The 15726-nt window shown below is 45.5% G+C and overlaps 1 protein-coding gene across 1 annotated transcript in view; it reads left to right on the top strand.

The window, feature by feature from the left end:
* Window positions 1–1028: 1028 nt before the first annotated feature.
* Window positions 1029–15726, top strand: part of DPF3 (double PHD fingers 3) — a gene marked incomplete at its 5' end in the record, with an annotated part of 153497 nt that continues 138799 nt past the window's right edge. Inside the window, one exon of the mRNA XM_084208038.1 lies at window positions 1029–1060. Within this exon, the coding sequence (XP_084064164.1) occupies window positions 1029–1060 (32 nt within the window). The remainder of the gene's footprint in view (window positions 1061–15726) is intronic.

Raw genomic sequence — 15726 nt, 5'->3', positions numbered from 1 at the left:
AACTTCTTTGTTTGATTCTGCTCTTTTTGGCATCTAATTTCTGGAGCAATTTCGTGAACTTCACTGAGTTTACTTCTGAGAGTAAGATCAGGATTGACGCCTCTTAAATCACTTGGGTCATGCTCCATAATTCATTCGCAAGTTCCTTTAATTAGTTGCAGGTAAACCCAGGCTTCCTGGAGTTCTCTGCCTCCCCAGGAATGGGCTCTGCCTGCTGTTCCCTCGCGCTCCCGGGTCCAGCCTCCGCCTTCTGTCTCATCGCCGGGCTGCCTGTCCGGTGAAACGCGGGTCAGGGCTCTTCCCCCCGCGGCTCCCTGTGCCGGACGGAGACGGGGGCCCGGCTCCCGGCGCGCCAGAAGTTGCTCTGTGGGAGAGAGGAGCGGGGCTGTTCAGGGCCGGGCGGGCGGTCCGGCCGCCGCGCGTTATGTAAGGGCGCAGGGGCTGCGGGCCGGGATGACTGACAGGGAGAGGGAAATTCCTGGGGGAGGGGGAGCGGGAGCGGCGCTGCCCTGAAGCCACTGCCAGAACCGGCGGCTCACGGAGACCTGGCGGGGAGCGCGGCTGTGCAGGAAGGGAAGCGGCGCGGGAGGGACGCTGCCGGGCAGCGTGCGGAGCGAGCGCGCGGCGCGGGCTCGTTCCCCCGGCGGGGCAAGCCGCCTGGGAAACAGGGGGGCAGCGGCGGCGGTGCGAAGGGACGAGGAGCGAGCCCGGCTTCCCTCCTCCCGGCGCGTTCGAGCTGGGGCCGGAGCGCGGCGGGGAAGTGCAGCGCTGGAGCCCGGGGTGCCCCCCGGAGCGGCGGCGGCCCCGGCGGCGGCGCTGCCCCTTTAAGACCTGCTCGCCGCCAGTTCCAGGGAGAGGGAGTGACCTCTGGGCTTTGACAGCTCCCCTAATAACTAGCAGCGCCCCGGCCCCGCCCCCGCCGCGCCATTGGCCGGCGGGCCGGTATGCCGCGCTGCCATTGGCTGGCCGCTTCCCCTGAGCGAACCTTTAGAACTCCGAGACACAATATTCTGTTACATTGTAGCAAAATGGCGACTGTCATTCACAACCCCCTGAAAGCGTAAGTAGGAATCAAAAATGTACATATTCCGCGTGGTTTAAATATGAAAAAAGGCGCCTTTCCGGCGCCGGCTGCCAGCCGGAGCCGGGTGCCGGCAGCCTCTCGGCGGGTCCCTCCTCCCGCCCTCCTTTCTGCCCCAGCGACTCGCTCGTTTTTTGTGCAACACATCCCCGCGGCTCGCGCCGAAATTAACGAGGAAAAAATTGTTGGGTTAATTGGCGCCCGGGCGCGGGGCGGGGGGCGGCGGGCCGGGGGGCGGCGGCGGGGAGCCCGCCCGGCGCTCCCGGGGCTCAGCGCGGGGTCGGCGGCGGCCGCGTCCCGCGGGGGTGCGCGCACTTGACAGCGTCCTGCCCCCGCTGCCCCGGCGGGCTGGCCCCGCCACCGCGCTCGGCGGGGCACGGACCGGCCCGCGGGGGCGCTCGGTGCGCGGTGCCTCCGCGCTCACACCGCGGCTCGGAGTTGCCTCCGGAAATCTTTGGGGAGTTGGGATGTCTTGCCGAAGCAACCCCCCCTCGCTTGTCGGCCGGGCGGTCGGAAAGCGGGGCGGCGGGGGCTCTGCCGGTGCGCCTCGGCGCTCGTACAGGAGAGGGAGCGAAGAGGCGAGGCAGGGAAGCAGACTTGGGTGAAATGAATGACTCGGGACTGCCGGTCGCTGATTTTGGGCAGGAAGTCCGGAGATCTGTTTTGCATATGACAGGCTTTCGCTTTTCAAAGTGGCAAAGAGAGTTGATTGTGTTTCCATCTTGAGAGCGGGCACAAGCCGCCGAGGGCTGTGCGGACGGGGTCTGACCCCAGCCTGAGAGAGGGAGGGGGCAGGTACTTCTGCTGCGGAGGTATTCCGGGGTTCCCGATCTGAAAACAAGGCTGATTTCTGAGGGGCACCGCAAGAGCCGGTTGTAGTCTTCTGGATCGCGTCCTTTATTTTCCTTGTGGTCTGCAGCGCACGCCGCTAATCCCCGAAGGCATTAGGGAGAGTGGGATTTGGCACCGTACGTGGGGAGCGGAGCTATCTTAACCTTTTTCAAACGACTTCCCTGCTAACGGGGGCAGCGCTCTTGCTAGTAAAGCAGGGAAGCAGAGTACCTGGCGGTGACGCTTCGCTTGCACTTTCTGGCTGCGCTGAGTGGGTGTTTTTATACCTTTGAGTTTTGTGAGATGAAATTAGGGCTGCGAGGTTTTTTCTTTTTTTTTTTCTTTTTCCTTTTTTTTTTTTTTTTTTTCCCGACTGGAGTTTCTCCGGCTGGAGTTGGAAAAACACTTGAAGGTTTTTCCAGGGATTTCTGCCTCTGTCTCTCTCTGCGATCCGGAGTGAAAGGAAAGCCTCGAGCTGGGAAGGGGTGCTGACATGTTTATCAGCTCTCCTGCTCCGTCCTGGCAGAAAAACCTTTGCTTTCATTTACTCGCCCTCTCGGATATAAAAATCCGCGGGGAGGGGGGAGCGCAGTTGTAGGGCGTTAATCAAAGCAGTCCGAGTGTCCTCATGGGTGGGTGCCGAGGGACTGAACGCGCCCTGAAAACCGCGCGGCACGGGCAGCGTCCCCCCCCTCGTTCGACGGCAGGTTTGACGCTTGTGCAGGCGACAGCGATTTCTCCCCATGTCCCTCCCGGCCGCCGGGCGCTGCCCGGGCGCCGGCAGCGCACCCCGGGGCCGCCCCTCCCGGCTTTGCACCTGGGCACGGAGCGCCGCGGATGTGTGCGCCGTTCGCGGCTACTGCCGGCAGCGGGGAAGCCCGGGCTCGGTGGCCTCTGGGGACGGCGGGGGGGAGGCGGGGAGCTCCCAGGAGCGGCCACGGCCCCCGCCCCGCCGGCGGACGGGACCTTGCCGCCTCGCCTCGCACTTCGTGGCACCGTGAGGCTCCCGGCAGCCGCGGCGGATCCTGCCGAAGGGCTGCTTGTGCCGAAATGAATCGGGGCCCGATCCCGCTGCTGCTAAAGTCGGGGAGGACAGGATGAGGCCATTTATAATTAGCTCCCTTCTCCTCCCCTCGCCCCTGGGGGTTGTGAGAGGAGGAAACAATAGACATCAAGTCCTGGTTTCGCTTTTCTCTGTGTGCCTTTTAAAGTACTAAGGCTATGTGGAGGAAGCAGAATTGGTACTGTCTGTCTGACACCATCTGTAATTTTGTTGACAACTTGTTTAATAAAACATTTTATAATTTTCACTTATTCTTTAAAGTTGCTGATCGGGAAACAATACACATGTAAATAAATTATGCATGGGATAAATTAGGACAAAAGCAGCAGGACACATAATAGGGGAGGGATGCAGTGCACAGTGTTTTATCCTCATGTGTCCTTCCTGACAATGAACGGGAGCTGAATGACATTTGCATTTCCTCTGTCTGCGTTTTGATTGTATCTCAGAACCCACAAACGCCCCCTACAGAAACCGGCCACACAAAGGTTTTGCTCCGAAATGGGGGACAATGTAGGGACTGAGAAATCCGGGCTCAGGTATCAAGCAGCTCCTTGTGTGTGCTTGTGCATTTAAGAGTGTCCAATACTCAGTTTGTCTCTGGCACTTGGACACACATGTGGCCTTGTTCATGTTAGACTAGTCTCTCTGAATAATGTATTCCAGTACCTGAGCATCTGTGGGAATGCATTTCATGGAACAGCTCAGTGCGTGGAGTCCCTTATTAATGATTGGTTTCTCCCTACCCAACTTGCCTCTTTGTCACTTTCTGGTTCTCTTTTGGTGCTTTCTTCCCTTTGCTCTCCTCTCCTTCACTTCGTCTGCTGAACTAGTCAACCTGACATGACTGTCTGTTATTTCTGCCATTTATTAGCTTGTTGTTTACCAACACAGTGCTACAGACAAAAATATCTGAGATCTAAGTTTAACAGATCTGCAAGGTAAAGGTAGCAGGTGTTTGGACAAGCACATGCTTCTTCATCTGTAGAAGTGGCAGTATTCTGACAGCTTTGATGGGACAGAAGTGGATTCGAAGTGCTGAAGTTGCTGTTGATGTTTTTTTTCCCTACTAGTTTGTGTGTGTCTCTCCATATTTTTTGTTTGCATTTTCTTCTCCTTTGGATATTTTAATATGAAGACATTTGAATGGTGCAATAGAAGAAACAAATGCATTTAGAAAGTCTTCTGAATTACTTCAAATGTCAGTCAGAAATCTCAGTGGACTTTGTAAACATTAATTAATTAAACCTCTCAACGCCCCTGTGAAGAAAGGATTATTGCCTTTGTTTTATGGATGGCTAAACTAGGACAAAGTGGTTCAGAATCTCTCTAAAAGATGAAGTCTAGAATGCAGGCATTCCACTTCCAGTTTTAGCATTTAGTCCCATTTCCTCCATCTCTGCCTTATTAGTGATGTGCATATGGTACCATAATGCACTTAATGTAATTAAGACCTTGTAATTTACACCGTCTTGTCTAGAAGCAGAGCTGGTTTCCTCCCACCCCTTCTCTGTCTTTACTCCCACAAATGACTTTTATTTCAGGTTGTCAATTAAACACACTGAGTGGAACATAGGTTAGGTTGTTGCCATTTCAGCGTGTGAGATCCCCTGTGCTGTATAGCGCTCTGCCTGGGCACTCACAAGAGAGCTGCTGCCTCCTGGGAGTTTAGTGCTAGTGCTCTCCCTTTTGCTCAGGGCAGCCTCTGGGACAAAAGAAGCTAACTCAGGCTCAGCTGCTAGGCTAGCTCACTTCCATGCTGACTGCATTGCTGGATAACTTTGATGGACTTGGGATCACTTATTCTCTGCCAGGTGTTTGGGGAGCAGGTCATCACAGATTTGTGTGCATAGTGCTAGATCTACAGCATAGAGCTGATCTACCAGACCTGTCTCTGCATTCCCACTGCAAACACACAGGCGCAGTTGGGTTTTCAATTGCTGTACCTTCTCAGATAAAATTGCCTTGACAGCCAACTCTGACCTTTGGGCTGCCAAATGACCTTCCTTGTGATGATGAATTCGTGTCATGAGACACCTGTGAAGAAGTGGTCTGTGTTTGCATCCCTGTTTCACATTGGCAAGAGACCAGTGTGGGTCTTGGGGGTCTTGTATGGCAAGAGTATTTCATTAGTGATTACTCTGGCTTGAATTCAGGCTGGGGACTGTTAACTGGAAGGTCCTGTATCCCATTACACATCCCTGAAACAGCCCTATGTCCTGATTAAGTGCTGATGAAGACTGATTTTTTTTTTTTTTTGTGGACATTGTTGCATAAGCATCTGGTTACTGGTTTTTAATATTAAAGTGAAAGTGTAATGTGCAGTGCTGCTTTCAGCAGGTGGAAGCAATAAAATAGACAGACAGTTAGGTTGCCAGTTCAGTGTTTACAAGTGATGTGGAGGTGATTTTAATGTGGCCTTGCAAAAGGGAATTTTCTTCTGCTTGACAGAACAGGGTTTGTTGGGCACATTAAACCATGTACCAAAATCTGTACAGCAATTCCAGTGTGGCTCTGATGTTACTTAAAACATAAATGAGCCCTAATGTGACACACTTCAAATCAAGACTCTTGTCCCACATGAAAACTGTATTTTCTAATATCTCAGCAGTAGCTTTCAGAGAAAATGGGATGAATGTTACTGTGTTTACACGTGGAAATATAAGCGTAAAACCAAAGTCATTGAAAGGCAGAAAAGGAAAGTTAAGAAGACCTGAGGATACGCTGGTTTTAAAAATGAGAGGCTCTGATAGATGGCATGTTGCTTGTTACAGTGTTATGTCTGATTTCACCAGTCACTTATGCATGATTAGTTGTTGCAGTGCTTTTGTAATTTTCTTTTGTTGGTCTTTCGGTCTTTCACAGTCTGTCTAGATGCGTGGATGGATGGAGGTTGTATCTCAAAATTGCCACTGAAGAAAAAGTTTTTTAAACATATTATTTCTGGTGTGTGAAAGCAATATTGAACTATCTGGGTTGTGCTACAGAGGCCTAAAGGTATGATTTTTTGGAGGGTGTTATAATTTCAAGGTAAGCACTTGTCCAGTGGGCTGGATGCATGATAGCCATTAGATGGGATTCACAGTGTTTGAGTGGGAATACTTGACGCAGAGGTCAGGTACGCAGAACAAAGTGGGCATCTGTGTCAGTCTGAGTCACGGGGAAGGTCGTGTGGCTCATCCTTTGTGGAGCCTAATGAAAATTGATTTCCTCCTCTGCTTTCCTAAAACTGGAAGCATGGTATTTGAAGGTTGCTCTCAAGAGCAGACTTTGTCCATCTTGTATGTCTGTCTTCTACAGCTTATGACAGTTGGCTGTACCTCTTCTGTCCTGAAATGAGGCATTCCAAAGCCCCCAGTGGCTGTGAATAAACCTTCTTTTAGCATTGTAATTTGCCGAATCTGGAATTTTCTCACTCTGGTTTGTCTTTCATGTCAGAGCTGAATTTCTTTGCTCAGTAGATCAATTTTACAATCTTGGTATTTATTCTGGGCTCATCACTGTGTTGTCTGTATGTGATGTTGCCTTGAGCAAGAACCATTCCTGTATTGTTTATCCCTGAGGACTTGTAGGAGTGGAATGAATCTGTTCCGGGAGTTGATGGTTTTTTCCCTTGGAGAGACCAACCTCTGATCTGAGGTTTCCCTGTCTGGGGTGACATATTCCCATGTGCAGACAGGCAGCACCAAGGCAGAGTTGCTTGAGGCCTGTTCTGAGGGCTTCATTAGGACTGTGCTGCTCTTCTGGCTTTGCCTGGCAATTTTGCCCAGGATGCAGAGACTGAGGAGTGTTAATCACTTCCTTAGTGCAGGTCTCAGTTTTTGCACTGATTTGCTTCTTAAAGGGAAAGTTATCTCATCAACACAATCTAAAAGGAATCATAACTTAGGAATATTTTTCTTTTTCAAAACCAAAAATTTTCAGATGGAAGTGCTGCTTTTTTAAAAAATTTCTCTACAGTTTGTGGAACAAACCTATATATGCTGGATGAGTGCATGAGAAGCAGTGGTTTTCTTCTTTCTTATTTCAAAAGGAAGAAGAGAACTGCACAGTATGTTTTTGCTGTCCAAACTGAGTGACATGTAACACAAACATTGTAAGTGAATGCTTGAATACCAAAAATTTAAAATCCTTATTTATCTTTAATAGCCTAAATTATTCAAACATGATACTTTAAAAAAATGTTATATATGATTTATTTCCCAGCAGAGCATATTTTAACCACAGATTCCCAGCAGATGTCTCAGAAAAGAATAATGCAGCGTCCCAATGGCTGCTGGCAGATCCCCCTCTCACAGCAGCATCCTCTCCAGGGTGGGAATAGCAGGAGTATGGCAGCATGTGTCTCAGTTTCCAGGTTAGCTGCCTGAGCCGGGTGTGGTCAGAGTTATGATTCCAGCTGCATGGAAGGTTTTCCTGGCTCTCCAGCCTTGACTGAGGGGAGGCTGCACAGGGAACCAGCGGAGCAGCAAGAGCAGGGGAGGGACAGGTACTGATGAGTGTGCACTGGGTGGCTGTGATCAGCAGTGTGTGCTTGCCAAATCCTGATGCATTAATTTCATGTCCTGCTGAGCTGTAGCTGGGAGAGAGTCTCCTGCTCAGGTGTTGATGGAGACACTGCCTACATCAGTGTTCTTCTGGTGAGAAAGGCTGGAAATGATATTCAGTGTCACAGTCTGTTGTAGCAAAACTGATCCAACCTGAGGATCATCTCTCCATTCATACAAAACCATGAGTTCTATTAGTCTGATAACTTTCTACTTGCTTTCTGATAATTTTCATGAATGAATGTAAAATTCCAACAGTAACATATATGAAATTTTAGTATGCAAAAGAAAGGAACTCTATGTAACTTATCATTTCTCTGCCTTGTTTTTGCTCAGATTCCTGCTTGTGGTACAATATACAAAGATTTTGTTAAGACATTGTGCTAACTTTTCTACCAACACATGGTTTAATGCTTCCTGCCTTTTAGTTCTCAAAAATCTAGATAGGTTGGACAGTGCAAAGAAAATCAGGTGCAGAGCAGTGAAATAAGGCCATGCCCTGAGTTGGTTAATTTCAGCCTGCCCTACCGCATCATCTGGCAGGGCTGATTTGATCTGATCAGATGCGGGCATGCTACTTCTGCCAAAATGCAAAGTACAGTGCTTATGCTGCTTTTATGCTTTGAGTTGGCTTCATGAGAGCCACAGGAAGATAGATTATGGCTGTTGGAACAAAATTCCCTCTTGAAAATGTTTTGGGTGCTTTTCATGTTTTGGAAGAGTAAGTGAACACCAGTTCAGCGCTTTGTGTCATAGGCTTGTGAAGTTTTTGGTCTGCTTCTAGGAACTTTGGAGTTTCTAGTATTCCTGTGGATCTACAAGCTAATGTGACAACTCAAAGAGTTGGGCGAAAAATCATAATGGTTGGACTTTTATAGCCCAGATAGTTCACTATCCAGTGAACATTGTGAAAAGAAACTTATTGTGGAGACACAGAGTTAGTATTATTTCTTCAAGGGAAAAGTCATGTCTGTATTTTCATTCCGCTTCCATTTCAAGAACAGTTTTGAAGAAAGTAATCCATGGGTTTGTGACTGCTCAAGTATTTTGGTCTCAATATTGTTTCCTCAAAGACTGTGTTTAGTCAATGATGGTAACAAATACATTTTATTTTTATGATTACTTTAGAACCTGTGCAGTTTGAATAACGAATAATGGAAACGGTGGCTCATAAAGTTATTTTACTGCTAAACTCCTTTGGTGAGCATTGTGTGTGAGGCTGCTCTCCTGAGTGTTCAGAAAAATCACTACCCAGTGTCCAGTATCAGAAGTCATATCATGAACCCACTTGTATCTACAAGCTTACCCTGATTGTTTTGCCTTTTTTTCCTGAACTACTAAAAGCTGCTTTAGACTGTAGGTTTTTTTGTTTTCTAGGGATTGTTTATCCTCAAAGTTTTTGGTTTATTAACATATACCTATTGACGTGAAATGTGGATTAAATCATGATCACAATTTTAATTCAGAGATTAGTACCTTTTACAGCTGGGGTATTACAAATTCAGAGGCATGTGATATGTGATGGTTGAGGGTTGGTGATGGGAACTTCTACTGAGTCATCATATCTGACTGATCCTTTAAGTTTTAGGATCTGCTTCTCCAAAAATGATGTTTCTGTTAATGCTGGTGATGTTACCCTTCAGTGATCTAATGGCATGTGGATGAAAGTGGTGTTAATACCTCCACAGGCAGGATGGGGCCCCAAAAGCTTCTTTCTTCTCTCTCCTCCTGTGCTGATGCCAATGAATGGGAACTCAGTCAGGTTACTAGTGTTATGTTGGAGGCAAACAGGCATTTCTGAGGTTGAAAAATAACAAAATAGTGTTGGTGGGGGAAATACGTTGAAAACTCTTCTCCATTTTCTGTCACCAGATCTGATTTGTTTTTGTCAGTAGTCTCAGCTAAATGTTTTATCTTCTCCTTGCTTTCCCCTGCCTCCCAACCTCTTTCCCCCCTTGACCTCTATGAGTGCAGTCCTGGCTGCTGATTTATCAGGGCAGGCTGGCTCAGCACTGTGTGGAGATTGCTTTTAATTAACTCTCTTCGTTTTGCCAACCTTCAGGGAGCAGCAACCCTTTAATGATTATAATACTTTATCTGGATTTATATCCGCCTTATGTGTTGTTTGTTGCTCTGCTTCCTCACATGCTCTTCCTGAGTCATTTCCCAAAATGAAAGGTTTGTTTCAGGTCCCTCATGCAGGATGAGGAAGAGAGGCTGTAATGGCTTCTGGACTGGAAGGATGGACTCTCTGTGATCTACCTGAGTGTTTTGGAGGTGGATGGGGATTATGAGATGATGCATTTTGGGGCTGTCTTGGAGCAAGACTCATTTCAGTGACTTGCCTCTATGCACAGGGAGAGGCAGCTTTGTTTTGTGGTTGCAGCATGGCAGATGAGTGCCTACTAGATTGAATCTGCCCCCTGACTTGTTTTATGACACAGGTAAGTCATGAACTCATTGTCACAGTTAGGTTTAACTCTAGTGACTTCTCTTCTCAGCCTGACTAGCTGGAATGTTGCTAAGGTGTAGTTAACTTCTTATGTATAAACACAGGTCTAAAGGAGGGTCTCTCTTTACTGGCAAAAGTCTAGCTTGGCCTTCTGTGAGTAGCTTTACCAAGTGAAATTTCTTCAAACTGACCAGAAAGCAGCAATATAAAGTTTCTCCCACCTGGAATATCCTACAATGAGGATTTCAGGAGATTCCAGCATGAAATAATTAGAAAAAGTATGTTATTTGCAATGTAAAGTATGTGTCACTTTTGTGCCAGAAAAATGCTTTATAATCATGCTTTAATTAAGCATCATAATCCCTTTTGTGGTGTAATTTCCTCCATTATTCTGTGGGAAGAATGGCATGCATTGTCTGACTTGGTGATGGTCACACTAGTCACACCATCAGCCATTGACTCAATGTTGCTTTGCTTTTGCTGTTGAGCATGGGTGAGTGATGTTTTGAAGGTGAGTGGGAATCCTTCCTTGTTAGCGCTTTCATGACCAAACCGAGGAGTGGAAAAGCGAGTTAAGACTGCCTGCCTGGTTCTGGTGGAAGAAGTTCACCAAAAATTATAGTTATACCATCCTTAATGGCAGTGATTTATGATCGGAGCTGGTAAAGGCATTTCTAGGATGCAAAGACTTTACCATGGAAATGAACCAAGCGGCAACTACTTTTGCATTTGAAAACATAAATGCTGTGCACCAGTCTGTTCGGTATGATTTCAAAGTCATTGGTGTGAGAACAGTTTTACATTGCTGCTTGTAAATATGTGTATTTAAAGTGTATTTAAAGACCCTTTATTAAAATGGCAGAGGAAATTAAGAAGTTCCCAGATCTAGTCCTCCCTTACAGAAGAAAAAGCGACTCCAGCAGAAAGGAATACAGTGGTGGGTGCTGATTATCCAAATGTTGGCAGCGCATCACTGTGTAAGATCATCTGTGTCATCTGGTCTGTGGTTTGTGTTTCTATCTTTCCTATCTTCTGCTGCAGTCAACTTTACTTGAAAAAAATAGTTGCTTGAATTTATATTTTTATGTGTTGTTGCTGCGATTCCACAGTAACTAACTCCTGGCGTTCTCATCTGACCAGATTGCAAACATATCTGGTTCAGGTACTCATTCTGCTGAGATCTGAAAGTAAATTCCCTTCTCCCCTATTATTAACTTTCTTGTTTTGTTTCCACAACTAACTTATCCACAAAGTTCTAAGGTTAGAAGAGGCTGTCTCCGGACATGTCTTCTGAATTCCGCACTGCAAAACACACTCACCATGCAAAATTGAAACCTGGCTGGCCCTCAAAGGACAATGTATTTCCCAGGCAGCTGTTTTCAGCTACCTTCTCCCCCATGCACCCCTCAGAACAGAAGAAGAGGAACGGATGAGGGGTGAGCGTTCTGCCTTTGGGAAAGGCTCTGACCTGAAAATGGATTGCAATTCCAGCCGAATTCCTTCCCTTGGTAACAGAATTGCACGCCTGGGCTCTGAGATCTTTGCATTAATTTCATCTCTGCTAAACTTTCCCAGTCAATTAACCATGTCCATCTCCTGCTCTAGCAGCCACATGTGCCTTTTCTGCTGCAGCAGGGTTTTGAAGAAGTAACTCCCTGCAGCCTTTGCTGCAGCAGTTTTCTTCAAGCATCTTCCCTCAAGCATGATTATCAATCAGGACCTGTCAGGTTTTTTCCCTCCAATGCATCTATTTTCAGAGCTGTAGGAGTTTGACCTATTGCTTTTGTCTTTATAAGTACTGCTTTTTACAACAGGGCCCAAAGCTGCATGAAAATTTCAGTCTTAGTGTGAGGAGATTCTGCTAAGCCTGGATATTTCTTTTGCCTTCTGTCATTTTGCCTCCCTTGGGTTTTAATTTTTCTTGTCCAAAAGGCCTCGTTAAGCTGGCCAGTAGCTCTTGTGTGGTTGTTCCAGGCAGCACCTGCAGTGCAGAGTTCTCCTCTGAGTACTTGGCGAACAGGATTTCATGAAAGAGCAGTGAGTTCTCAGAGCCTGGAGTGTCTGGGAGATGCTCAGCCCTGGGGTTTGATGTAGGCTACCTTTGAAGGGAGTTCTGCAGCCAGCTCTGGAAGAACAGTTTGGATGCTGGCACTAGTGGTCCCTTGGTGAAGCACCTAAGGGGCCATGAGTGCCTTGAGCATGATTTCCTTGCATGTTGTGCTATGATCAAAGGTCAGGTTGGGCTAGAGTGCCTATTAAAGCAAGAGTCTGCTTTTTCTCTTGAGCATATGGGTGAGCCTGGTTCTGTTTCCATAGGTACCTATATCATAAAGGCTGCCATCCTAGTTGCCACTAATTGGGCCCTGTGTGGGCATTTTCAGACAAGAAGACAAAGACCAAATTGGCCACAGTGGCTCAGTTAATGGAAATGCAGGTTTAAAGAAGGGTTCCTGGGCCTTATGTTCAGTTCTCTGGTACCATGTCAGATAATCTCTTTCATAAACTGAAAAGTCCTTGTCTTAAATCCCCACTTGGACTGTTTGTTCCCATTACTCCTCTTGGGAGGGTTCCAGAACCCACTGCTCCGGTGGCTGGAAATAGCATTTTAATCCCTAGCCTAGCCCTACTTGTGACCAGTTTATTCCCATTTGTTCTGGTGCCAGCATGGAGTTGTTAGTTTAAATACTATTGCTCCCTCCATGTCTTCCTCTCCACTATGACTTGTACATTTGTGCAACACTATTATAAGCCCTGTCAGTCTTTGTTTTGATATACTAGACTGTCTGTGCTATCTTTTCCTTTCCTTTGGTCACTGAAGTATGTATTGTCTTTGTTGTCTCTACTCCAGCTTGGATTACTCGCATTCAGCTTTCTTGAGTGTGAGTAGACAGAGTTGCACTTTGTTCCACGTGGTTTTGCCCTCTACAATAACTTTCTTTTTTACCTCTTCTGGGAAAACCTTTCTTTTGCATTTGTTTGTGGTTGTGCTGCTGGTTCATAACTTGTGGTAGACTAATACTGTTATGTTTCTTCTTCTGTCCTTTCAGCTGTCGTTGAGGTGATGATCTGCAAGTTATTAAGTGAAATTTATACTGAATTCACTCCATCCAATTCTTCTTGTCTGATGCTTTTAATTTCCTTGGTGTCCCTTCAGCTTATGTAAGTGGCTAGCTTTTCTCAACACACACACTTTTTGTGCCAAGGCCATTAATGGAAATACTGATTTCAGCTCCCAGAACTCCAGAAGTAACTTCTCATCAGCACTGTCTCTGTGTTCAACCCTGTTTCAGTAGTTCTTCAGTCTTCTCACCATTCTTTTAATAATTCTGATCTTCTCCATTTTCAGTAATTTCTCATATACTGCTGTATGAAACATTCTCTAGAAGTCCAAATAGCTAAGAAGTATCTTATGGAAGCAAGATGTCAAGTTACTCTGTCACAAGGTATCAATTTTGCATCTTTGTCCTTTCCCTATTCAAGACTGTTCTTGATTGTTTTGCATTTAAAAAACTGTGTGTTAGTAAACTCTAGCTCACTTAGCCTTACTGAAATAATTCCTAAGGCTTGTGTTCTATAACAGTTAACAATGAGTATCTTATTTTGTTTGTTATACTCTGGTAATGTAGTAGCAACCATGATTTGCAGTATCTGTTTAAAGAACTTGCTAGTAGATGTATGGTTTCATGTCTCAGTTCTTGGGCAGAGATGATTCAGGATTTATGCCATGACTGCACAAATGTCATTGTGGCTTCCACTGCAGTCATTCCAATGAAGCACAGCATTTCTTAGTTCTATGCTTGTACCTATATTGTATTTAATCTATGTGCCATTCTAACTGCAAACCAGCTGAACTTTCTTTGATTGTTTTATTTTGATGCCTGAAGAATATTGCTGTTTTTTAGAAGCTTTTTCAAGTCATAACTCTTGACTTTGGCAATTCTCCTTATACTTCCTGACCTTTAAGATCCATTTTAAAAATTCTGTTACTACTGTTTTCTGCTTCTGAAAGGTGTCTGTTTAATTCTGATGTCCTTTTCCAAGGCCATTATTCAGCCAATAACTTCTCCAGCCTTTCCATATGCGTTTCAAACAATTCTTGCATTTTTCTCTAAAAGAAATTCCCGATGTTCTGCTGCTCCCATGTTTCAGGAACAGGTTTGAGGTACTTTGTGATGGTGATGAGTACTCTTCAATTTTGTACCTATTCTTAGACTGCAGAAGACTTAGGCTGTGTGGATATAGGGAAAGCAGGGGTGGTTCTGTTTAATACTAAGTTGTTTTACTTAATTTGATGATGACTAAATGTGACTTTAAAGATTTCATCAGTGTGAAACAATGTTGCATCTTTCACCAGAGTTGCAACCATTAAGTAGAAATTGAAAAGAGCGACATAAAGTTGATTTTTTTACATCACCTTATTCCATTTTTCTCCAGCATTATTGGTCTTATTCAGAGAAAACTATGTGTAGTAAACACATAAATATACATATATTAGGTATAATATAGGAAAGAAAGAATGTATTTACACATGGTGTTTAGGAAAACATGGTATTGTTCATTAATCAACGTCCTTGCATTTTAAACATTTCCATATGCCCCTTACTGATTTATAGCAGTACATGATTCAAGCCTTTTCTACTGGTCAGTTTCACAAACTCATAGAAATAGGAAAAAATGATACATGTATCTTTTTTTTTTCTTACTATAGAACTCTGGGAACTTTTAAAATATAGCAGTCTTTGGATCAATGCATATCCCAGCAAGACCTTGCATAAGTGACCTAAAATCGTGTGATCAAACCTCTTCTCCCCTCCCCATCCCTAGAGAGATATTTGTAATTAGATAAAATGAGGACAGAATATGCATAAGTATCTGTTATGCTGGGATTCCTGCCCAGAAAGGAAACTAATGGCCTGAGCTGGCCATAATCTTTTGCACCCTGTGTACTATTGACAAGGCTATGGCTTGAGATGTTGGGAGTTCAGGGGCAGATTTTTGCTGCTGTCTTATGGTAACCTTTCTAAATTGACTGCTTTCCAAAACAAGTGGAATTACACAGCCTGTGTTTTACTCATCATTCATTGTCAGGGACATTTTGCTTGTAAGAGGGGACCTGATTCTTCACTGCCTAATGCAGTGAAAGTGACTTTAAATTACTGCTTCTCTGGTCTGGAAGTGTTGCACATTCACTTTGCCCAGATGTAAATGACCACATGAAGTGCAAGACAGTGGAGAACTTGAAACAGAGTTGGTAATTTTTTTCTATTTCATCTATCAATTTGCTGCTAGTCACTGGTTCTTCAGAGTGGAGTTCTGTGAACAAATTCATCTCTCTCTAGTTAAATTAAGTAGCCCTTTAAAGCCTGTGTGACAAGTTGTCTAATACTGTCATACTACATAATGAAAGAGGATGGCAGATGGATGGCACTACAGGAATCTGGAGGATGCTTTAGGTACCATTGCTGTTTTCTTCTTTCTCCCAATGCCTATGGTAGGTGTCAGCTTGCCCCTCACAAAATTCTAGTTTTGCAGTCCTCTCCTCGGTTTGTGGGCAACAATAAAGCAGAAACCCTGGGCACTTGCAGTTCTGTCAGTCATCCTCAGATATCCCAGTTAGGAGATTCACCGATGAAAAGGTTTTCTTGGAGCAGGCCGGTGGTGTGCATGCTAGTTTTCCTCTCTTACTTTGCTTCAGTGTCCTTGGGGAAAATGTCAGTGAAAGTAAGAAGTGTTTTGATAAAAAGGGGGGCGA

This window comes from Fringilla coelebs, assembly GCF_963513975.1.
Source record: "Fringilla coelebs genome assembly, chromosome: 6".
Classification (NCBI taxonomy): domain Eukaryota; kingdom Metazoa; phylum Chordata; class Aves; order Passeriformes; family Fringillidae; genus Fringilla; species Fringilla coelebs.
This window is presented reverse-complemented; position numbering and strand designations above follow the sequence as displayed.